Source organism: Drosophila sechellia, chromosome 3L (genome assembly GCF_004382195.2).
Source record: "Drosophila sechellia strain sech25 chromosome 3L, ASM438219v1, whole genome shotgun sequence".
NCBI classification, from domain to species: Eukaryota; Metazoa; Arthropoda; class Insecta; order Diptera; family Drosophilidae; genus Drosophila; species Drosophila sechellia.
The window spans coordinates 21,244,611-21,269,371 of record NC_045951.1 but is presented as its reverse complement, the minus strand read 5'-3'; the positions used below and the strand labels follow the sequence as shown (position 1 = coordinate 21,269,371).

At 40.2% G+C, this 24,761-nt stretch overlaps 2 protein-coding genes across 3 annotated transcripts; both read right to left on the bottom strand.

Moving 5' to 3' along the window:
- Positions 1-131: 131 nt before the first annotated feature.
- On the bottom strand, positions 132-1,488 carry LOC6616512 (cyclin-H). The gene is made up of 5 exons (XM_002040836.2): positions 1,135-1,488; positions 857-1,058; positions 569-797; positions 401-512; positions 132-342 (listed from the first exon to the last, which is right to left on the bottom strand). The coding sequence occupies exons 1-5, from the start codon at positions 1,446-1,448 to the stop codon at positions 225-227; spliced, it is 975 nt and encodes a 324-aa protein (XP_002040872.1). The 5' UTR covers positions 1,449-1,488; the 3' UTR covers positions 132-224.
- A 3,779-nt stretch (positions 1,489-5,267) lies between these two features.
- Positions 5,268-15,073, bottom strand: LOC116801223 (protein embryonic gonad). Of its 2 annotated transcripts, none has more exons than XM_032719426.1 (3): positions 14,694-15,073; positions 8,352-8,429; positions 5,268-6,953 (listed from the first exon to the last, which is right to left on the bottom strand). In XM_032719426.1, exons 2-3 carry the CDS (start codon positions 8,427-8,429, stop codon positions 5,919-5,921), a joined length of 1,113 nt encoding a protein of 370 aa, XP_032575317.1. In that variant the 5' UTR covers positions 14,694-15,073; the 3' UTR covers positions 5,268-5,918. The 2 variants fall into 2 exon arrangements, with proteins under 2 accessions (XP_032575317.1, XP_032575318.1); XM_032719427.1 differs by having other exon boundaries at positions 14,751-15,073.
- Between the last annotated feature and the right edge of the window lie 9,688 nt (positions 15,074-24,761).

The window sequence follows — 24,761 nt, the reverse complement described above, 5'->3', positions numbered from 1 at the left end:
AACGAAATATCGCCAATCAGCGCTTAGCAGATTTTCAAAAGGGGTTTAAATTTGTTTGTAATATTTAATATATTGGAAAAGTGAAGTACTTAATCCAACTTTGTTTAGTACACTAACACTAAACACATACATTTTAACAATCAAGCAATGGTAAATTACAAAATGCTTTAATATCGATCCACGAAGTAGTACATCCTCCCATCATTTAAATAAATAAAATAAGTCTATTGGCTGATGTTCATAGCAGATGTGTCCGAGCTCACATCTGCAATGTGGAATGAGGCATCTTCGGCGGGCATGTCATCCTCATCGGTGTACAATCGGCGTAGGCGCTCCTTATAGCTTTTAAAGTATAAGGGTTATTATACACGGAATTCATGAACAAATTAGGCCGTCTTACAGTTCGCTATCAGGGTTATTGGCTTGATTTCGGCACTTGTCCAACTTCTTCTCGATGGCCTTGACCTTTTCCCGATCGGGCTGCTGATATTGCTTCACCATTATGCGAATTTCTGTCGGGGAAAAGGAATGTAGCGCTTGGGTGCACCATCTCACAGCACAAACTTACTTCGCACGGCATCTATGAGTCCGGGTAGCTTCTCTCTGGCGGAGACAAAGAGAAGATCCGTCACATAACTATCGAGATTCTCTTGCTCTCTGCTGGCCGCGTGGAGGACGGCAGCCAATGCAATTTGCGAAGGCGTATGCAGAAGACAGGCATCCGAGTAGTATGTGGAATCGAGAAAACTATCAATGTGTGGCCGCAGACGATCTGGATTCTGCATATTGCTGCGAGTCTGAAACAAACCAAAATGAACGAAACGATCTGGAGTGCAAAGGTGAATATATGTCGCACTTTTATATCTATCAGGAAGCCCTCGATGGGTCTGAACGGATTGTGTATGGTGAGGTAGTAGTTGAGCTGTCCAATCAGCAGTAATTCATTGGACAACACTATGTCTGTGGCCTTGTTCCTGTCGCCCTTGATGTTGTTCACGAACTGGTTGATGGACACGTTGAACTCCTCCACTTTGCAGGCAACGAACACACATGTGGCTCTGAAAAGGTTTATACATTTTTAGAATGTTTTGCTTTTCAGCTTGGTGTTGGCTGCTCTCAGATGAGCGTTCCTACAGAATCTCCTTGGGGTGATAGTCCATGGGGGAGTTGTTCAGATAGAACCGCTTGAAGTAGTGGAAGGCCGTGCCCACCACGCACTTGGGCATCGGCGGTTCGAAGCGGCGGCAGAAGTCGAACAGGTAGATCTCGTACTGCTTCAGCAACAGGCGCTCCTCCGCCGACGTGAGAAAGTGCTCATTGAGGTCGCGACCCTGCGCCTCCTCCTCGTGCAACTCGATGTACTTGCTGTTCTGCTCCACGCGGAAATCCATGAGCTGGCCCTCATTGGCGAATGTCCAGGACCTTTTCTGCGAGCTCACGGTATACATCTTGCTCAGCTGCCGGCGAATTTATGCCGACTCGCATGATGTTACCGATTGCGGAGCGGAGAAAAATACCAGTTGCGAAAATATTAGGGTGATTCGTACAATAGTCACGACCTTTAATTTTTTTGGAAGTCATTGCAAATCAAAAGCGCAAGATTGTAAAAAACTGAGAACATATTAACTGTGTGGGCTATGATGTGAACATGTTTTAATACATCTACAAGTTCAAGTATAATTTTAGTATTAGGAAAACGTCATTTTCCTGGTTAGTTCTAAAATATATGATATATGTATCAATCTTCTTATATAAAATATTTATTTTCAAATTTAAACAACTACAATCCTCTTTTTTAGGCTCGACTTACGTATACCCATTAAACCTACAAGTTATGGGAATAATAAATTGATAGTTATTACAGCTGGATGAAAATTAAATTTAAGAGTTAAAGGAAACGAAGGCAGATGTTTAAAGTGACGTACTCATATGAACGTACAGCCATACATACGACAAAGTTGAATTTATGGAGCCAGTTTCCTTTTTTCTCGGCCGAATTTCTGAACGCACGTGCTACGCATTTTTTAACTTTGAGGTGCCTGCAGCATCAGTCGGCTCAGAATTGAATTAATATTGTTTTGCTTTTGTTTTTATTGTATTGGCCTGTGCAATTGGGTCACTTAAATCCGGGACGGGGAAATCGGAACAGGAGCTGGACTTTAAGTCGTGATTGAATTACTCTCTTATTTTTTTTAGCGGAATAATCCTTATTCATTTAGTGGAATTCATCTTAAGTATATGTAGGTTATTCTAGGATATACCGATTTTTCTTGTATACTCTTTAAAAAAATATTTTAATTTAATACTGAAGTGTGCAAAGGAGACATTCGTTAAGAATATATATTCTTGATCAGTACCAACAGCCGAGTCCACATACATAGCTATGTCCGTATGTCCTTACGTCCGTTTCTACGCAAACAAGTCTTTCAGATCTAAAGCAACCTGCATACAATTTTTCTAAAGATGTTCTTTGTTTTTGCAGGTAGTGTATACTGTGTATTATATAAGATAGAACGGGGCTGGATCAAACCATTATATGATCTATCATAAGAATTATTAAACAAAAAAAATACGTACATTGTTTTTATTCATAACGCATTATAAATCGTTCGGCAATTAATAACAATTAAGTACAAAATTAGTAGTTAACTTAAGTTTTAGTTGTACATTATTATAAGCCTCAGAGAATTCTGTAACATTCGGAAATAAGATTGTGGCCAAAGGTATTCATAAGAGTGGTTAAATTAACTATGCTTACTTTTACTTTAGGTGATGAAGATAATGGCATTATTAAAATATATACATATGTACATATATTTGTTTGACTGCGTTCTCCTTATTTTCCATATCATGCCCTGATTGGTGATGGTGCCTAAGTTGGCTCACAACTCTTAAAAGTCTCAATTTTGTATTTACTTGAGCTACCAAAAGGCATTAAATTGCTTGGTATCTCCAAAGCCTGAAGATCATTCGAGTGTGAGGCATATCGAGTACTTTGTATGCAGGAGTTGCCTTCTGTGGCAATAAAATTGCAATTGATTTTTATTGACAACTCTGAACGATACATCGTCTTGTTGGTGATCTCGGACTGTAATGCTGCTAAGCGGATCTTTCAGAGCATCTTTATTTGGCATCTTAACACAAATTAGCAACCAATTAAAATATTAATTATATATACATTTATTTCCATAATACTGTTGATACTCCTTACTCATGGGATCTACGATACTAAATTGAGCATTATTACAACCATGATTAAATGAAATGATATGAAAGTGTGTATAGTGAAATAGAATAATAATTGGGCTTTTTCGAATCAAGAATTTTGTTAGGAAGCTACTGATTTCCAACTGTGCCCATCGCATGATATTCCTCCCACCGATTTCAGCACTTCCTAGGATATTTTATTAAACTCAGTCCCCAAATGTGTGGCCCACTAGCTTAGCTGCTACCAATAACTGACTCGGTTTTGGGCCCAATTCTCTCCTTCAGGCCAAATGGCTCAGTGGGAAGTTTATGCGCGTGCGCGACACACAGACAGTCGATCTGGGATGAGATGGATTGCCGTCGGCGGCACTGACTGACTGCCTAACTGACCGACTGACTGACTGAGTGACTGACAGTCGCTTGGCCTCAGCTTATCGTCAGTTTCTAGTTATACAAAAGGAAGCTCGGCGCTGGGCGTACTTAAAATTCAATTGAATCTTGAATTATTGCATTGAATTTCATTGTTTGTAAATGCTCGCCCGCTGAGTCTGTATCGGATTGTAAACTGATTTCATTTTCTCCCTGTGCCATAGATTTATTTATTTTTTCATTTTATTGAATGCTTCAAGTTCAGCCGTCGTAAATCGACTCAAATGTTATGATTATTATTGAAGCAGGTATTGTATTACATAAATTTGGGTGGTCTCTTGCTTTTGGCCGATTTAAGGCGCTTCCATGGATTTCGTTTACCTTATCGTTATCCCTTCATGCCAGACGCTTTCCCGAGATCCGTAGATCTCTATCGAGCGACACCAATAAAACTCATTGCGAAAGTATCTGCAACAAGCATCTACACCAGTGGCTACTTGTATCTCGGCGCCCCATTCCCCATCACCGTGCATAAATGCATTTTAAAAGCATATTGAGCACGCGAGTCGATGTTTCATGCTCACGATCTGCAGTCTCCAATTTTGATCCACCCGCCTTGGATCTTGGATCCCCTGCAATTCGCTGGGGGTATTATTTCTGCTTAGCAGCTACTGTTTGCGCGGCTAATTGTGCGTGTGTCGTGCGATTATTCAGCTTTGTATCTCACTTTGTGTGCTGCTCTCGGGGGGCGTGTTCCCAATAATACTCTCCCGAACACACCGATGTAGACGTACACCTACCGGATAGACGTGTGAATTGCCATTCGAGAGTTTCACAGCCAATCAAGAGTTATGTCTTCGTATATATGCACGCCTCGGAGTGTGAGTGATGGCCAAGCGTAAGTGGAATGATGTGTTTAAGGTGCATAAATCAGCAAAGATGGGTAGACGGCCGCCTATATGAGATGGCCTTTTCGTGGTATGCCTCGCTTACAAGGGTGGTATATAATCAATATGACATCAACCTTGGGTGAACAGCGCATCTTATTCGCTGATTCGACGAACAATACTTAGAGTTCGCTTCCTTAGTCATTTGTTTTGGTTAGAGTTCGCAGTGTATTTCATTGCTATTGCATTTTAAATATGACTGGATTTGCATTTCTATCCAATAACGTAGTTAATTCACTCTGTTGATATACTTACATGCACTACTTCTTCGGTATGAAATACACGCGCGTTCGTTTCCTAAGTCATTTGTTTTTTCCGGTTCCAGCCGGAGCCCTCCCGTTGCGCTGATATAAACTTGTGTCATCTGTCTTGGCTTGTCATAATTACATTTATATAGTCAACATCTAGGTAGCCTGACATTTGGGAATATGTCAGTCCGCACTGTTACGTAATGAATAACGCATTGACTGGCCAGGACTTTCTGCTCCATCTTGATGGATATACACATAAACACAGACGGAGTGACAGTTGAATTGAACGTACATATATATATGTTGAAAAGTACATGTATGCTGAACAAATTTCTTCTGTAGATGGGCAGGAAAAGATTGCTCATGTGTCAATGGAATGAAGCTTTTTACGTCAGGGAAGTAATGTACAGATTTTTCATTGGAAGTTTGTGGGTCAAAACAACACAGAAGACCGACTACTGAAGCTAATAAGAAACAATACAATTTTGGTTCTTTTCTACACATTTTTATTTGTTTCCTCATTTACACTTTAATATTCTTAACTTTCTAAGAAAATAAATAATTTAAAAATAATAAAACAAACATAAGGTTAATACGAGAACAACACTCTAAATTAATATGCCCTATCTGAGTCTTAAAGAATTCCTATATATAAGTTAAGAAAACAATGAAAATAAAAGCAAAGTAAATTGGGCTAAGTATTGTATTATACATATATCAAGTTAATAAACTTAATTATTTTAAGGTTGCTTAAGGTCATTGAGCTATAGTTATGAATAATAATATGGATATTTGTACATCTTTTTTTTCTGGCACCAAAATGTTTAATGTCTTTCGGCATTTTAAAATATTTATTGTTTTTGAATCGATGGGTTTGCTTATGTTTGTTGTAGTTCATGTTTCAAGTAGGTGGGAAATTACAACAATTTTTAAATAATTTATTGATTTGTTATTTATTATTGTAACAGTAACGTGGACTTCCAAAGTAAGCAACTAGTAAGCAAAAGTAATGTCACCGCAAATCATCCTGAAACCCATCTAACTCATCTCTCAAGTTGATAAAATACTTTTTACATACCTAAGCCTATGGTTTTCAAAATTATTTTGGCACTCGAGCGAATTCTCCGGCAATCACGAGATGATCTCAGCCTGTCAACGTTTGTGACCTCACGAGGGTGAGATCAAGGGGCGCGGGCTTTCGGACGAAGTTTGGCGATTCCCCTAAACAGTGGGTCGCCTCACTTAAACTGGGACTATTGGAGTTGTGGGCCATCGGACTCGCAGGGTCTGCTCGGGATCTAAAGGACAGATCGATGGGCTCTTCGAGCTCCGGACTGTTGGTCGTCGGAAACAGCAGCTCAGCCTTAAACTGATCCTTGAAAATGGGCAGCTGCGGAACTCCTGCGGCGAGCAGCACAGGTGGCGGCAGATGGCTGAATGGGGCAAAGGAGCTGTATAGCGGCTCCGAGTGACTGCGAAAGATCTCGAGCAGCTCCTGGTGGCGCTGCCGCTGCATATCAGCATCCGGCTCCGAGGTGGCCGGAAAGTTCGGATGCCGCAGATCCAGCTTGGGCAGGCTGGTGGCGTTGGTGGATGATGGTGTTGCGATCTGGCCACTGAGGACGCTGGTTGCACCATCTTCATTGGGATCTCCCGCCGAAGATGCTCCTGAATCGCTGGGAGTGTTGCTGAGGCGGGACTCGAGCTTTAACTGTCGCTGGTGGTGGAGTTTCGCCGCTTGCAGGAATGACGGCGAGGCGCCGCCACCGATTCCCGTGCCCACTGCCGCACCCTCGATTCTGGGTGATGTCGCCGTGGCTGACTTGATGCAGGGATTGGTCTTGTCCTGATAGGTTTGCCGCGCCTGGTTACTGGCCTGCTGCAATCGTGCCAGCTGCTCCAGACTCGCACTGCTCACTCCGCCGCCTGATCCGCTTCCCACGGAGCTCCCTCCACCGAGGCCCGACGTCGTCTGCTGCTCCTGCAACAGGCAGTGGATCTTGAACCAGTTGGACCGGCGACCGTAGCGGGAGCCACTCTTGGACATTCCGACCAGGAGGCACTTGCGCAGGCGACACGCCTTGCAGGCCGTTCTGTTCTTCTTGTTAATCACGCAATCTCCGTTGTGCTTACATCCTGCTATCGCCGCAATATTGTTATAAGTACGACCGAAAAAGGACTGTGGAGGAAAAAAATTTTTATATAACTTGAGTAACTTCTTTTTTGTTATGATAACAGGAAGAAATGTTGAATCGTTACGCTATTATTTAATTTTATTATCATTATTATTATTAATTAAGTTTATTAATTAAATTTAATTAAATTTACATATCATTAGGATCTCTAGGCGAGTCGATCCGTCCGCCGGTCTGTGTTAACCTCAAGTTATAAGATCCATTTCGAGGCGAAGGCGCTGCTTAAGGTTGATTCAGAAGATTTCTACGCCCATTTAAACGCTCAAAAATCGATTAGAACGGTCACACCCATATTTTTGAAAAATGCTTTCATTTTTTTCCATTTTATTATTCGTTTTACCAACTTTTTTTTTTTTTACTACTTATTTTACTTGTCAATTTCTAACGATATGAAATCACAACGGGTATCTGATAGTCGAAAGTCTCAAGACCGTCTGAGATCTCTTTTGATTAATTTTTTATTTTTATTTGACGATCGTAAGATTTAACTTAATCTTATTATTCACCCAATAATGCCCTTACTTAAATCAAGTTAAATAATGCCAAGAAATATTATCTCATTAGTCGGTTATAAATCCGTGTGAGAATGCTTGCCGAAAACTGAAGAAAGTCTATATCAGATAATTCACTTAGCACCTCTCAGAATTGTTTATTCATTTCTCCCCATTGTTGGCTCCTATTTGCACCTGTCGATGTAGTGCTCCACCCATTGAACTTGCTGAAGATACGTCAATATCAAGATATGCGTCAATAATTTGGCCAACTACTTGGGAGACAGCGTGTATTGTGAAGATAAGAAAAAGAAACTGCTCTTCGTGCTCCATTTAACGTAAAACAGCTGGCTGCCTTTGTTTTGGAGCCGTGCCAACTCACGTTGGAGCTGGAACACTTGCCCCCAGTTGATTTTGAAGTTCAACTTTGAGTGGTGTTTGATGGGTGTCTGCGACTTTTGTTGCGATTGCGCTGACTCATCTAATACGCATGTAATTCTTATTTGATTGACTGCAGTTCACAATTGTGTTCGCCTTGGGGCTTACCTAGCTCTATATATGGATCCATCACCCTTCCCCTGCGGACTGCTCTGAATTTTGCACTTTTTCCCATGCTACTTGAAGGTGAGTCGTGTATTGTGGCCTCTGCGAACACGTATCTACTTATAGTCAATTAAAAATCGATTAATTTACCGAATTGAATTTTAATTACAGTAATAATGTTTTCGATTTTGCTTTGTGTAAAAGTAAAGCCCAAAATCGAGATCATTTTTTGCACATCTTGTCTACGAAATGTGCGAAATCGCATCTCTACAGTTTCTCACAATTGTCACAAATGAATTCTATAAAATATCGATTTGGGTTGCCGTTCCCACATAGTAACGAACTCACCTTGCAGCCTTCACATGTAAATGCCCCAAAATGAAAACCAGCCGCCGGCTCGCCGCACACTTTGCACAGCTGGTTCATCTGCAACAAAAAGAGGAGAAATTAATAATCCATTTGATTGAAATATTGAACAAATTCAAATAAAAAGTGCGTATAAATCTAAACATTTAATATATTGGATAACATTTTAAATTACTTTCAATTTCGACTGGATTTGCATATTCTGGGTCTCATTTTTAAAAGTTTATCTGATATTGTATTTACATATATGTTCGTCCTTTTGTATGAAAGAGTCTCAGATTATGAAAGGGTTTAATGTTATGTATGTTTTGATTCGTCATCATTAAGAGGATTACAGAAAAGTGCATTTGAAGAGCTGTCAGAGCTTTAAAGTTATTAAATACGAGTAATAAAAAAACCAAAAGTATTTATACCCTTGTAGTAATAATAACTAAGGAAATAAATTTCTTATTCAATTAATTTTCCGACTGTTTTGTAGCTATATCGTTTGATTTTGATCAAATTAAAACCGATATTGTCAAAATATGGTGTATATGCCGAATTAAAACACTTTAAGATCAAAAACAACGAAATTATATTTTTTATTTATTTTTAGAATTTTGCTATGGGAACCACGAGATGTAGTGGTAATATTCGGTAGCAAATGATAGTTTCTGATTTAAAATATCATTATCATCATTGCTTCATACTCGATACCATCAAATTTAAAAGCTTTATCTTTCACATCGATTAATTATAATTATTACCAAAAATATTGCAGTTATGAACAAACAGTTAACGTATAAAATACATGATACAATATAAAACAAGAGAGAACGCTATAGTCGAGTCTCTCGACTATCAGATACCCGTTAATCAGCTTGTAGGATGCAAACGAGAAAGTTCAACTTTGTTTGGCAAGTCGATACAAATTGAAGAAATAAATAAAATTAAAAAAATTTTAACATTTCTGCGTTTTAGTTTTAGGGTGTATGTGTGGATAAGAGTGGGTGTTGCCAACATATTATCGATAGAAATTGGAAAGACAAATAATAATGTTAAAAAAACAACACCTCTTTGAAAAGTTTGGGAGGCTTGTGGGCGTTAGAGTAGGCGTAACAACATCAGCATAACAACAAACTCGGCTGTCTATGCCTCTGGAATCTGCATGATTAATCTCAACTTTCTATCTTTTATCTATCTGGGAATCGAGGCGTTAAAACGGACGGACAGACGAACATGGGCCGATCACTTCGGCCAGTGATCCTGATTAATCCCTTTAATCTATGAGTAACAAATATGAATAATAACAAATATAATGACAAATATAATGATAAATAAAAATGGTGTCCTTAAAATGTGGAAAAAAGTTATGGATGGTGTTAGTATACAATAAAAACATTTTGTGTTTCGGTAAGAAATTCCTGAAATTGTTTGTCATTGTAACTTGTCACTCTCAATTCGCAATTTAAGTGAATACCAAAATTTAAGTGAATTTCACATTAATAATTTGAGAAATATTTGGCTACTATCCCATCCAATGTGTTGCAATGCGCGCCTAGTTGAAAAGTCCAGCTCTGGCGACCTCTTTGCGATTGTCCTTGTTATTGATGGTGCCTATTTCCACAGGCACTTTCTTTGGGTTGTGTTCTAGCAAGGAGGCTAGGAGCAACCATTGGCCATCATCGGGCTAGCTCAGCTGAGATCAGCTCAGCTGAGATCGAGACGAGGCCATGCCCATGTCCATAGGAAGAGCCACGAAACCACGCAAAGAAGCACCAGACCAGAGGAGGAAGGAGAAGTCCAGCGGCAAAGCAGCAGCATGCATAACCGATGACCCACTGCGTTTCTCTTTATTTTATTCTTTTTTCGCAATTTTGCCTTTTTATATCGCTACAGGTCGTGGATAGAAATTGAAGTATGCAGCGACCGGTTTGGGCTTGCACCATCAAAGTTTCGGTCGCGGCAATGTCAGAAGACCCTGCACCTCGTCTTCCCTCCTCGTTCGCCCGAGAACCCCTCTCCCTTTGCCCGGGAAGACTCTTTCACACATCTAATGCAATGTACTACAGTGACTTGTTTTGCCAGCCCATAAAGCCTAAGGTCAAGCGAGAAAAGATACGGCGAAGCGCAAATAAAATATCTGCGCAAATCTTGCGTCAACTACTTAATGAGCATGAAGAATCCGAGGGAGGGATCAATTTTGTCATGGATATACAATATAAATTCTTAGACACATTTGTGCGCTAATAATGTATTCCATGGAGGCCTTAGCTGCCACTTTGGGGAAATACGGGCCACAAATGGCCAGACTTCTTCGTCCATAACTTGTATAGTTTTTTTTGTTATATATATATATATATATATATATATAAATATACTTTTGCCAAATACCGGAACTTGATAAGCTCGTTTTTGTTCCATTTAAAAAAACGTATTTGCCTTAAGCAAATTGAAAGCAGTAATAAATGAACATTACGAGTATATTATGTTTTGGTCCTTATATATACCTATCATTTTGATGGACGATTATGGATTACGCTAAGATTTTAACACACTAAAAGTGTCAAAAATCAAAAGAAATGTTTAGTGTTACAAACTCTAAACAAGCCACAAAAATGTAAAATTGAATGATGAAGAAACAGAAACACATCAATTGTTTAAGAGATATTATAGTAACTAATAAATCGAGAAGTTCAATACAAGGATAATAAAATTATATGAACGATGGGGTACATAATCAAGCGATTCAAAAACAAATGGTAAGCAAATTAAATGTAATTTTTACTTGTTAGTTGTCATGCTATATTATAGATTACATTTATACAGAATATTTTTAAAGAGAGAAACATTTATTTAGTAAACTAGAGTAAAACGGATACAAATTTGATAGTTAAATCTTATTATTCTTCTTATTATTGTTATTGTTATTATTATTATTATTATTGTTATTATTAATAATTTTATTATTATTATTATTGTTATTATTAATGTTATTATTATTATTATTATTATTATTATTGTTATTATTTTTCTTATTATTGTTATTATTGTTATTATTATTGTTATTATTATTATTATTATTATTATTATTATTATTATTATTATTACTATTATTATTATTATTATTATTATTATTATTATTATTATTATTACTATTATTATTATTAATGTTATTATTATTGTTACTATTTTTATTATTATTATTATTATGATTATTATTATTATTATTATTATTATTATTATTATTATTATTATTACTATTGTTATTATTATTGTTACTATTTTTATTATTATTATTATTGTTATTATTATTATTATTATTATTATTATTATTATTTTTATTATTATTATTATTATTATTATTATTATTATTATTATTATTATTATTATATTATTATTATTATTATTATTATTATTATTATTATTATTATTATTATTATTATTATTATTATTATTATTATTATTATTATTATTATTATTATTATTATTATTATTATTATTATTATTATTATTATTATTATTATTATTATTATTATTATTATTATTATTATTATTATTATTAATGTTACTATTTTTATTATTATTATTATTATTATTAAGTATTGTTATCATAAATAAGAATCAAGTATTTACGTGCGTCTTTGTAACCATCACCATCTTCGTAATTCTCGTTGGCCCTTTTAAGAACCAGAACTGCCCCAGAACGCCCTCACTCCCTCCCATGCCAGACAGCCAGCCAGCTTGAGTGCTCCTCTGAGCTTTCCCAGTCTGGACATTTTCCGGACCAGGGATGCGAGTGGCAGGCAGGGAGCTGATCCGCGAAATGCGCCCAGCAGGTGGTGTTGCCACTACGTGATGCTGCTTCTGTGATAATGGTTGGCCCCGTCCAAAGCCCGCCGGCTGCCAGATCCGGAGCTGGCCTGCCAATGCTCGGCACTTTGCATATAAACGCTCGCTAATGGACACCAAAGGTGACAGCAGAGAGCTGCTAAATTGGCAAACATTAAATTTGCACCTTCACAGCGAGCGAGCCATCGACCGCGAAACCGTGACAATTTTCGGCACAGCGGTGCACTTTTTCAGAAAGCAAAAAAATCATCGAGAAGATCTTCCATCTCTGGGTCGCAAAGAGTCAGAACCGCAGTTCATGGTGGAGCTGGAGTGGTAAGCCAGATGGCACTTATCCAGAAAGAAAATCTGTGAATGGGGGAGTATTGGGGAAATGTATTCATAAACATCGTGGTAGCCGAGAAATGACTATAATTACATAAAATGGGTAAAATTGACCCTCCGACATTGGGAACAACCTATATTACTGCTGCACTCCTTTCATAAATAAGCACTCATAAAACTAAATATTTATGCACTTAATATGCATAGAGGTGCTGTAAATTGCAATACATCTCGCCGTACCTGAACTCCGTAGATAATCATTTCATTTCGATCCTTATTGAGAAACCCGATTGAAATCCAATTGAGCGGCACGCTTGAGCTATAAACTTGTAGATCCCTATCCGCAGGCGGCATCTCAATCCTTTTGGCTATATCACGACGACGACGACCAAGGCCACTGATTCACGTAACCGGGCGCATATTTGAGAGTCTTGTTCTTGGGGCATCTTTAGGACCCCTTTAAGTCAGCGCATAGAAGTAGCAGATGTCATGGAGGAGGACATAATTCCCATGCCTCGAGCTAATTAAAAGTCCTCATGCCGAGCCCAAATTTAAGGTGAATGTAATGCTTAGGTCCGATGGCCAGTTCGGTTTGTGGGAAAACAATGAGTAGACAAGAGTTGTGCCAATTCGAAATATTTGACTCTGCAGGTTCCTTTCAAATTTAAAAACAGAATCCCCATTGTTCATTTCTGAGTGTACATCGAACCGAACAGATCAGACCAGATATAGGAACGGTCTTGGCTGTCGGGCTTATCGATTAAGCCAAGATTAATGCTACACATTGGGCAGAAACAGACAATTAATTAGAAACCTAAACTTCTACAGAAACTACAACTGCATATTGATCGCAAGCCAAGTGGATGATTCTTCGGATCTAATCTATGGAGATCTGTAGATGAACTCGATGGGGACAAGTTCAGAGCGGCTTAGACAATAAGAACCAGATCAGTTGGTCGCTGCCACATTCTCAACAAGCTCATCAAGTCGCTGTTGACAGAGCTGGAAAAAAATGGGCAGAACGTTGGACTTCTCTCAATAGGAATAATAAACAAGGTCCCAAAAAATGTTTCCTTTAAAGCAAACAAAATGATGGACAATGCCAAATCTGATAAAGGCAACAGAGGGAGAAAAGGTGTTCAAACAAGCAAACCACGATTGTCTCAAATATTTTGAAGCCGCTACAAAATAGAACAAGAATCAAGAACACAGCCCACTGAACCGAACCCCGGAGCATTGACACAATCTGCAATCCAAATCCAAGTCCAAGCCCTAACCCAAACCCAAGCCCAAACCCTTCCTCCACCCGAATCGCCTTCTATCTCGCGGACAATTGCCGGTAATATGCTTTATTATTAGCCCTGCCAGCCACTGGAGACGGACATTCGCAGTATGCAAATCCACTCAGCAGTCACACGCTCTAGTTTGAATTGTCTGCTTCCGCAATCCTCGATCTGCGATCCTCCATCCTTCATCCTCCGCGATCGAGGATCCACGATCCAGTCGCTTCAGGCTGCCCCTGGCCCTTTTCTGCTTGATTGCCGACAGCAGTTGGACAATTAAATGTTTGAATATCTCCCATCTTTGTCCATTCGCAGCCCCTATTGTAGTAATTTCTTGACACTTATCGCACAAAAGGCAATAACATTATTAATGAGCATGTCAATGAGCTTCTTTTGTCTTCGCCATTACACTTTTTCTGATTCTCCTTGGTCGTCCTTAGTGGTGAGTACGAACTCATGTGAGTTAAGCTTGGTCCTTGATAGCTGGGGAAAGTTGGGCACTTTCTTCGCAACAGATCTGTATTTTTATTGTTGGTTTTTTGGTTTGATTTAAACAGTTTGTACTAACTATTTCAATTATTGATACAAATATAATACATTGTATAATTTCCGTCTTGAATTGGTTTGGTTTTTATAAGGTAATTGTTATCGGTATTAATATTTTATTTGCTAATTATTCAACTCAACCATCCTACAAATTTATGGAAATTATGCAAAATGGTTTTTATTTAATTAAGCCTTTAATATATATATTGCTTGAATTTGTCTATTGTTTTAGCGTTTGATTTATGTGTCCAGAATTTGTTGTTGTCTCATTAATTCAATGAATAAATGTTTTATTTATTCACTTAATATGTTTTGTTTGTCCTATACAACAAATTCTTACCTTTTCCAGATTATATATTTCCAAAACAGCATAAATTCGATGTTTTTACCAACTCACTATTTTTATTTGTTTTCCTCTTTAGATGTTAATCTTTCAAGTTTTTTATTCTTAACTTCACACACTGGGATACGTTTGAATGGAAATCAACTGATTATATCAAACACACTCTTCACATGACACCTTAAATCCGAATTATCGCTGATGATATAGCGACGGCTTTCGAAGGAGATTTCAGCAATCACGTGGCGCACATAGTGCCGAAAAACTTCGCGATCGGTCGGATATAATGCGATTGCGAGAGCGAGAGAGCAGCGAAAGCCTGACTGACGGTGCTTGGCAGCGTAGCGTCCATCCGAGACTAAATCGTCGCCGTCGTTCTTAGCGACAAACAGACTCGAACTGCCAGCGCGCGGCCCTGGCCTCAAAGATCATCTTACCCCAGCAGCAGCAGAAGCAGCAGCATCTGCAGCAGCGGCAGCACGAACAGCAGCACTAACAGCAACAGCAGCGGCAACAAGACAACAAGACAACAAAGCGCACGCGTCGCTAGATTGTGTGTGTGCGTTTGCAACAGTGGCAGGGCACGGCGAAACTTAACTGTTAATCGGCGGCCGTCGCTGCAGGAAATCCTGTTTGGCAAACAGCTGCTGTGACGAATGCTGCGCATGCTCCGCTCAGCAAGCTTAACAGCAATGTTATGGCGGTAAGATCTGTTGACTGAACTGTTAACCGAAAAGGATTTGTTCTTTCCGGGAGAAATGTAATATATTTTTAACTTTAAAGATATTATTGAGAAGTAAGTACCGTGAAAAAATGCAGTTGTTTGTTTCTACAATGCTAACTGAAACAAGTCAAAACGCATCAGGCTTTTGAGACAAGCAAAAGTCCTAACATTTTTCTCCAAGTGCACTCTGCTACCGACCTCGCTTCGAACATGTTTGCTGTACGTTTCCAGCTGGGCTCGCGACTCTCCGCTCTCCGGAAATGTTAAAGCGTCGCATTTTCTGAGAGCTGCACTGTGGTTGGCTGTTGGGACCGGCACGATCTCCAAACGTTTCGTTCGTTTCCATTGAATATTGTGTCGATGCGGTTGGCTGTTGGCTGATGTGTTTTTACCCCCGTTTGACACTACACACGGTACTGTTATCATTTGAGTGTATTGGCCGCGAGAGTGTTGGCTCTGGTTTGCTTCGTTGTGCATGTGCATCCATTTGAACTCGTATTGGACGACTAATGTGGCAAGGAGGTGGGCACTTAATGCCCGGCGATCAGTGTAAATAAACATTGGGAGAAACCAAGAAAACATCAGAGGTTATTTGTGGCTTGGCTCGCAAAATGGAGAAAACAAGTTCGTCGCCCAAGTCTTTCGTATATTTAAATATTTTTAAGTGAATCTTTGTCGGATGGATTACGATTGGAGTTGACCGCATGGGAAACATATAGATATTGGTTTATTCTATCTGGGGGCATTGCGGAATTCAGGTCAAAAACAAATTTCTGCCACTAAAGCTATATAATACTTGAGAGCTTTAAATAAGTTAAATGTAGCTTGAGATTTTTTAACAGGGAAACAATTTTATATGGGCTAAATGTTTATTTAAATACATTCGACACGATACTTCAATAACAATAGCAAAACAATCAATGCTAGTACTTTGCTGCTTAAAACGGATTGCCAACAGCCGCAAAATTGTCAGTGGAACAATCAACGCGTTTCCATATGTCTAATTGAATTCTCCTGTCATAAGCATGATCAGATGACTGCCTTCGTGCGCCGAGATGCCCACTCAAGTGATCCCCGGGCATTTGACCAGTCTTTGTCTGTGCCTCCATCTCAACTCATCTCAGCTCAGACTTAGACTCAGGCTCAGGCTCAGACTCCCGGCTTCTGTCACTTGGTGATGATGATGATTTCATTTTAATAACACCACTGGACGGAGGAAGAGTGCCACGGAGGAGATCGTTTAATACTCTGCATTCGCCGCGGCCGTGTCAACACCACTTGACGGAGTAACAAGGAAGCGCAACACTCTAAAACGACGTGTAATTTATCACAGCCAAAAGCATTTAGCCATGAACTGGAACGGAGACTCCTGACTCCGACTGCGACTGCAACTGAATCTGGCTAGTTTCTTGGAGTAGTTCCCTCTGGCTCTGCCTGTCAGCATAGTTGTCGTCATAATCTGCCAAGTGGCGATGCAGCTCCTGGAGCTGCTGTGCTGCAATTTGGTCGTCATATTAAAATTTCTTCTGCTCGTGGGCAATCTGAAATCTTCCCTCCGCTCTCTCCAAATTTTTAATTAAGTTTGGGCCTTGGCAACGGGCGCATGCGTATCTTGCCTGCTCGCGTGCTCATCTCCCAACTCGGTGATGAGTTGGGGCATTAGCTTTGATGGCTGCCCATATTTATTAGAGCGCAATCTGCCTCAAATTGTGGCCACTTGAAGCGATACGAAGCGGAGAGCAAGAAACTTTAATCTAATTATGAACAGAGTTGGTTGGCTTACTTTCAAGACGGATTTAAATTGTACTCAGGAGATAGAATGTCCCGAATTTAAATTGTATTAACACAAATGCATTTCGTGTCCCATAGAAGCTTTGGAAGATATACTTTTTAACTTCACCTAAGTGTTAACTAAATCGCTGGGAAATTGTGAATGACAATGATGCATCAAATCTTCATCAAGTAATTTTTTTTTGAGCAAGATCATATTGTTGTTAGTTAAGCTTTACACAAATTAAATTAATATTTATTACTTACATTTTAAAGTTTTCTAAATAAAGCTTAAGGATCAACTCAGTAATGTGACTTTTTGCCACTACAAATTTTCAGAGAAAACTCCAGTCAAGCCAATCGGAGATTGGCAAACACTCGAACAGGTCTGTTTTGTGCGCTGGCATGGCCAAATACAAATTGGCCATGGCCAAAAAACCAGACGAATCTGCGAAAGAAATCGCTGCGAGGCACACACAAAATAGGCGACAAATCTTCCGAAGCTGACTTGAAGCCGGAATGCCCGAGGATTGAAGACATTTGGCGACATGCGATCGATGCCAAATCGATCCAGATACAGATACTTTAAATCACAATTTCAATTGAACGGGCGCAGGCCAAGCCGGTCCAAAAAAATCTGAAAAATCGATCTGCGCACATGTCAAAGGCGGTAGCAAACGCTGCAACAACAACGCGTTTAGACGCAACAACATCGCCAACAACAACATCGGCAACAACTGGCAGGCAGCATTTTATTTCAATTTCAATTGATTGTCGTACAATCGCCATGAATAATTCAATTTTTAGAATTGCATTGCATGAAGTCAGATAGAGATAGCTGCCGGACAGGCGAAGGAGAGGGAGTGAGGAATACGTAACATGGACATATTTTTGCCACTGTCTGTTGTTGTAGCTGTAAGTCATAGTCATCTTCTCCTTTCCTTCCCCCGACCCCCCAGCTACTGCCAATACTATTGGCGATATAAGGATACATGGAAGATGGTTCATCTATGTACATACTCCTCGAAAATTGTTGTTACCAAAACTTAGATGCCATTTGCATACTTTTACTGTTTAGTATTTAATGCCTTAAGTTAAGTTAAGTAATTCTCTTAATACATTTCATTAAGAACCATTATAAATCAACCCAATCAATATCCTATATTACTACAAACTGAAGCTTTAAATGCCAACAATCGTTCGTATTCCATGCTTCTCAAGGGATTGAGAAAAAGGCAGATGCTTAGATTTTTGGGCTTTTTTTTGTGAAGTGGGGGAAGGGGAACATAAACGAAATGCATCAAAACATCATCTTGAACCATTAGCAATGTCAGACACATTAAGCATCCCCTGCAAAACAGGACTCTTTCATCTGCCACGGAACTCCAGCCAAGCAGCGGTGATTAATGTGTTTATTATGCAACAATTATGTACATAAACAGCGAGCACTGAATGCGAATACGAATTGGAGTGAGTTTGAGTGTCCCGTATGAATGCGGCTCTTGAGCGTTTCAAGATCACGGATCATGTCAAATTAATGAACTGGCTCCCGGCCCTTGACTTTGACACTTCATAAAGGTGTCGACGCGAGGGAAGAGCCGTCGGCATCCTGCAAGGACAATAACCGGGCTGTCCGTTTCAGTTGCCTCACTTTATGCGAGGACAGGCCTCGTCTCACCTCAAGACATTCCCAGCCCGGATAAATCACACAGCGATGAATTTGCATAACTCTCGGTGCAGATCGGTCGAGTAATTTGTTCTGCTTAAGAGGAAACTAGTTTGCGTCCTGTCATGGGATACACTAACATCCTTTTTTAGGACACCGTTTTTCGGCGATCAAGGCTTGCCAAAGCGAAAGGCTCCCAAGTGTATCTGGATCTGAATGTGTATCTGTATCTGTCGGATGCGGACCGCGATCTAGATTTCCTTTCATCCATATGCCGGCTGCATTCCATCGCTCATCTGCTTTGCACTCCATTTGGAGCCGCGCCTTTTTGGGGCACATATTTGGCCTCTGATGTCATTTCCCCTCCGCAGCCAGCGACTCGCATAAATTCGCAGCCTAATTTGTTAAGAGCGCGTGCTTCAGTTTTCGCCCGAGTCGGCGGCGGCTTCGCTCAAAAAGATACTAATAACAATTGTGCGATCTGCCTCGGCTCACTTTTGCTCCTCTTTGCGGCTAACAAGGGGATCTACCGGCCAATACGAGTTGGGGATACTCTGAATTTATGTTGTCACCTTCTCTATGCGAACTTACATAGTACGTAGTAGCAGTTCATAAATCTGAATCACTTTTTCCCCCTGAAGCTTATTTAGTAAATTAAAATTGCCCCATTTCAATATAGTTTTAAGTATTATTGAAGACTCCCTTTTAAAAGTACCCAATGAACCCAAAGCCCTTATGGCAGGGCAACCAGCATCAGAGCTTTTGCATCTTGCCCGCTCAGGCCTAAGCTAAAGTGACAAATTGGAGCGTTTTTTCGGTGCCTCATGGTTGAAGTTAAAGCCTGGATCTGATCTGGGTGCAGGGGTCTGGGGCTTGGGGTCTGGTGCCCAGACACCTCTCCACACATGTGGAACGACGAAATTCGGGGCTTGGCCGCAGCAAGCCGCACTTAAGTGGATTTTGGAGCGTTCTGCGAGGGGCGAAACAAAGAAACGGTTTGCCCTATAAATCTTCTGGGTGTTGACTTGGTTTTCTTTGCTGTTTTGCTCTTTCTGCACGTTTTACGACTGACATTAATTGAATGCGTCTTAAATTGGGGGAACTTTCCTTGGAGCAGAGCACACGCTTCATTTGATTTATTCGCAATGCGTAATCTTGGCGGCCAGCCGAATATTCGGTGAACTTGGCTTGATCTCGTCTGTGCAGCGGGAATTAGAGGCCTATCCCCTTTTCGGTGTCGCTGTGTAGATGTGTCGGCCCGAAAACAAAGTGCAGCCCAAATGCCAGGAACAATTGCTTCACATTTTGCAACTTTCTTTCGGTATGCTTAATAGTCTGGGCCAGGGACCTGAGCAGTCCACGGAGTCCGCGGAGTCCACGGATAGCTCCTAGAACCAGTCGCAAGATCAAAGCTCGGCGATATAATTGGTCGCTGCCGCTCGTTGACCGCAGAGGTCCACATCCACATCCACATCTACATCCAGAATCCAATCCCAATCCCAATCCCCCGGCCAGTGCATGCTTAATAATAATTCGTTTTGGCAAACAATGTAAATTCTTCATTAACCTCCTAATTTGCTTGGGATCCTCTGGACGCTCGGTCCTTGCCAATTGTTTGTGCCTCCGAGATCTGGATAAAATGGTATTTTATGAGGAGCACGGCGAAATTTGTTACATTTTCTTGGGCTATCTTGGGAGGGGGCTTCTGTCATTTCCGCTGGGACATAAATGATTCTCTTTGTGGGCGGTAAGGTAGAAAAAGAAGCAATGTTTATGGCTCAGTTGTTTTATGATTTTAGCGGAAAAAACACTCATAGTATCTTCAGGAGCAATACTAAGGAAATAATATTCATTGGGAACTCTTCTTAACTTAATTTGTATGGTTTGACTATGGAATTGACTATTTCAACATGACCTATGATTACTATAAGTAACTTAAATACTGGAAACGAGCAGAGAACTATCTTAAACCTAAATATAAATGTGATTTAAAATCAGTTACCGTCTCAATCCAACTTTCCAGTCGTTATTTCCCGATAGTTGTTTAGTTTCCACTCGGTCATTAGACATTCTATCCTGCATATTCGGAACGCTTTTCTCCGCTCTCTGTTTTTCCATCTTGGAGTAATTTTTCACTCCACATGCTACGAAAGCAAGTCGCAGGAATGCCGCTGATTTGCGCTGATTGATCGATTGATTGAGTGATTGACAACGGCGCCAATGAGAGGCCGATCATTCGCTAACTTGGGCAGTTCACGTTCGCTAATTAATTAAATGCCGAAATGCCAGAGCTGTCATAGTCAGATCAATGCGAACATGGCCAGGTCGGTGGTTCCAAAGTTGGCCAGAGGGCCAACTCTACCAGTAAATGGTAAATAGAAGGTGGTAAATAGTAAATAGTAAACAGTGATTGTTGGTAAGTAAGTGCTGTGCTGGGCTTTCCGGCACTCCACAAGCTCCAGAGTTAAGTGTATTACAGAAACCATTTCAGCGCTTCGTTGCTCTGCTTCTCCGGCTGTGACTGGGACCATTCTTTACGAGGGGCAATAAATTTAACAATTTGTTTAGTGCAGACATGCACATGGACGCAGCACCAATACACGGACACGCAAAGTGTCTACGGCTCCTGGCCATATATGGCGAATCCTGAGGCTGGGGCCGCTTCGGAGATGCCAAAAGCAAAGCAATTTGTCGTGCGGTAAACCAAAAGCCAGCAATAACATTGGGGCAGCTGTTGTCGCCACATGTGTGGGGCATTCAGGGGTTCAGGGGTTCAGGGGGCTAGGAGGACTCTCGAGGTATAGAGGTATATAGAAAGCAAGAGTTAAACAGTTTCCAACCATTCTGCAATATCGTATTCCCGTCACGCAGGCATCCATCGCCTTAGGATTTCGACGGCCAAACTTGGCGCGGCGATAATCGGAATCGGAGCTGATCGATAGAATTAGCGACTTTCTTCGGATAAACCATCACTTTTCGCCCGAACAACTTTCAGCCTGATTGATCTATTGATCATCAGGCAGTAAAGGTGGGGCAGAAGTACCGCTGGGAGGAGAAACACTTTAATGTTCTATTTACGGTTATTGTTCAAAAAAACTAATTCGATTTCTGATTTATTCGCATTCTCCATTTTCACTTACCTTTAACTTTGGTGAAAATACTAATGCTGAATTAAATAATTTCCTCTCTTTATTAATTTTATTCCTAAACCTGTGGTGATGGATTATCGGATATTTTAGAAACGTTTCTCAGTTATCCTCATTCCCATGGGATTTCCTTTGTCGCCAATGGAAAACATCAAATGCTAAGGGCGTTCACGTGAAAAATAGAATTTGGTGTCAGTGCTCAAAGACAAAACTGCAACTCAAACATGAGGGAAAAAGCCGCGGAAGAACCGCTAAAGTGAAAACGCGACGAGACAAAAGAGAACGAGCAGAACCAAAAGGTAAATAGCGGCAACCAGGTAACAAGTGGAAACTCGATGTCCGATGTCCGATGCCCCCATGCCCCCATGCACTGCCCATTTGGCCCCAGTTGAGTCCGCATTGGCCCAAACGGCCTCCACACTTGAGAAAAAATTTAATCACAATTATTGTTATTTTTAAACGTGTTTAATGTTGTGGTAAAATTAAATTAATTATTATTAAAAATATTATTAAAATATTATATTGTACCACTATGTTGGCAAGATTTATTGTAAATTAAATGAAGTGAATAAAAAATATAATACAAATGAAAATATAACTATTATATTTGTGGTATATTACCTGCTTGCATTGCGTTGGAATTAAATTAATTATTATTAAAAATATTATTAAAATATTATATTGTACCACTATGTTGGCAAGATTTATTGTAAAATAAAATGAAGTGAATAAAAAATATAATACAAATGAAAATATAACTATTATGTGAATAAGCTATCAGGTCTTTTAAAAGGCAAGCTTACCTTCTCAATATACCGAAATTCGAAATCAACGAATAAATTCTAATAATTCGTAGTTAGATCCTGTAGAACGTATATATTTTTGATCAGTATAACTAGACTAGCCCATCTTGCTATTACCACCACCTATCGTGAATTTAGTAAGTATTAAAGCTAGAAAGTTACGATTAAGATTCCAACGCCCACAAATCTGAGAGTACAGACTTTTGAAAAATATATACATTGTTTTTAATTTTATTACTTGTTTTCACGATTTTTATCCACACGCCAAGATAATTTCAAAATTTTTCCCTCCCATGCCGACAACTAGCTCAATTCAAAATATTTAGTAATATTTTTAGTAATGAAGTAATATTTATTTATTTAATAGATTTCTAAAATGGACTTAATTGTATTAGTGGCTACTAATTGCATATGATGTGTGGTGGATTTTTTTCCAGTGCCGGCATTCGCCGCGGCCTCGCTGTCTAAGCCAGTGTCACTGTCTGCGGCTGCGCTGCGCCTCCTCCCTGTCCCTGTTCATGTCGATGGCGACGTCGTCATCTCTCCCGTGAGTCTGTGTCCGACTTCTGGCCCGGCTCCACCTCCACCTCCACCACCGCCGTCCACCGACCATTCCAGTTGCCGGCTCGTATGCATGCCAGCCATATAATGCAGCTCATCAACAACAAAACGGCAGCGGAGGCAAATGCAACATGTGCTCCGTGCTGCAAGTGCCCTGCTTCTCCTGCTTCGCCTGCTTCTTCTGCTTCAACCTCTTCTTCTGCCGGGCTTCTTCTACAGCCATAAACAAATATGAGTGGCTGCGCATGCGCCTCGCTCTCTTCTCTCTCTCTCTGTTGCCCCCACTCGTGTGTGTGCGATTGTGTGTTTGAGTGTGTGCGTGCGCCTCCTTCGAGAAGTGTGGGAAAATTTTCGGAATTTCTTTTCTCGTCTTGGGTTTTCTATCTGCGAGCCCCCATTTTCCGCGCTTCTCTCTCTTCCCAAAGTGGCTTGCCATGTGGCAAGGGGCGGCAGGGGGGCAGGGGGCGTGGCCTAGCGGGGGCTGGGCTCGGCATGCCAACTAGTGAAATTCTTTTTGATAATTTAATTTAAGAAATATTGTGTATAGACGCCAACGATCCGACCCCTTGACCAGACGGCAACCAGAATTTGGCTTAGCGAATCTCCAACTGTGGCTTTTCGTGTGCCGAATTCTCAGCCTGGCAACAGCGGAGAAAGTTTTGTCGCCGCTGAAAAGAAGCTTAATTACTCGCCAACAAGATTGATGGAAGCTGGAAAGGTTATAAACGGCTATAGTTTGCAGGAAGATGCTATCAGATATGAGAATGCATTGCCTTTGCTATTCGGTCTCCATAGCATTTTAAAAACACCGAATCGTTGTTTTTCTTTAAGGAAATGATTAGAAAATCATTTAAAATATTTTTAAATAGGTTTGAAAAACTTAAATGTTAAAGAATTCTTTTTTAATTTCCAAACTACGCATTAAAAAAAGGAAATTAAAAAATAAACTAGTCGTCTGCTCAATAGAAAAGTGTATTTTAGGAGTGCCATGAGGAACTATTTGAAGAATTCTTAAGAAGAGAGTAATCAAATGGAGCCTTGCCCACTCCTAAGCGGTTTTCAATTAGGTATTTTACAACTAAAAGCCATCCCACAATTTATTACCCCGGTAACCATCCCAGATCGTGTAATTGAACTCGTAGTGGAGACGGGCTTTCGTCCACTCCAATGCACAATGTCATCATCATTTGGCGGACACACATTAACCGATCTCGTTTAGCCACGCATAGTTTAGTTTATGATGTCGATTAGTTGCACTATAAGCAACACCTTTAACTGCCAACAAATTACAACTTTATCATGCCGCAAACGACGTCCGCAGGCCGGGTCTCCATTCGCGGACCAGTTCCCATACCACGACCATCAATTCTGGTCCAATCTGCTTCGAGAGCAGTTCGC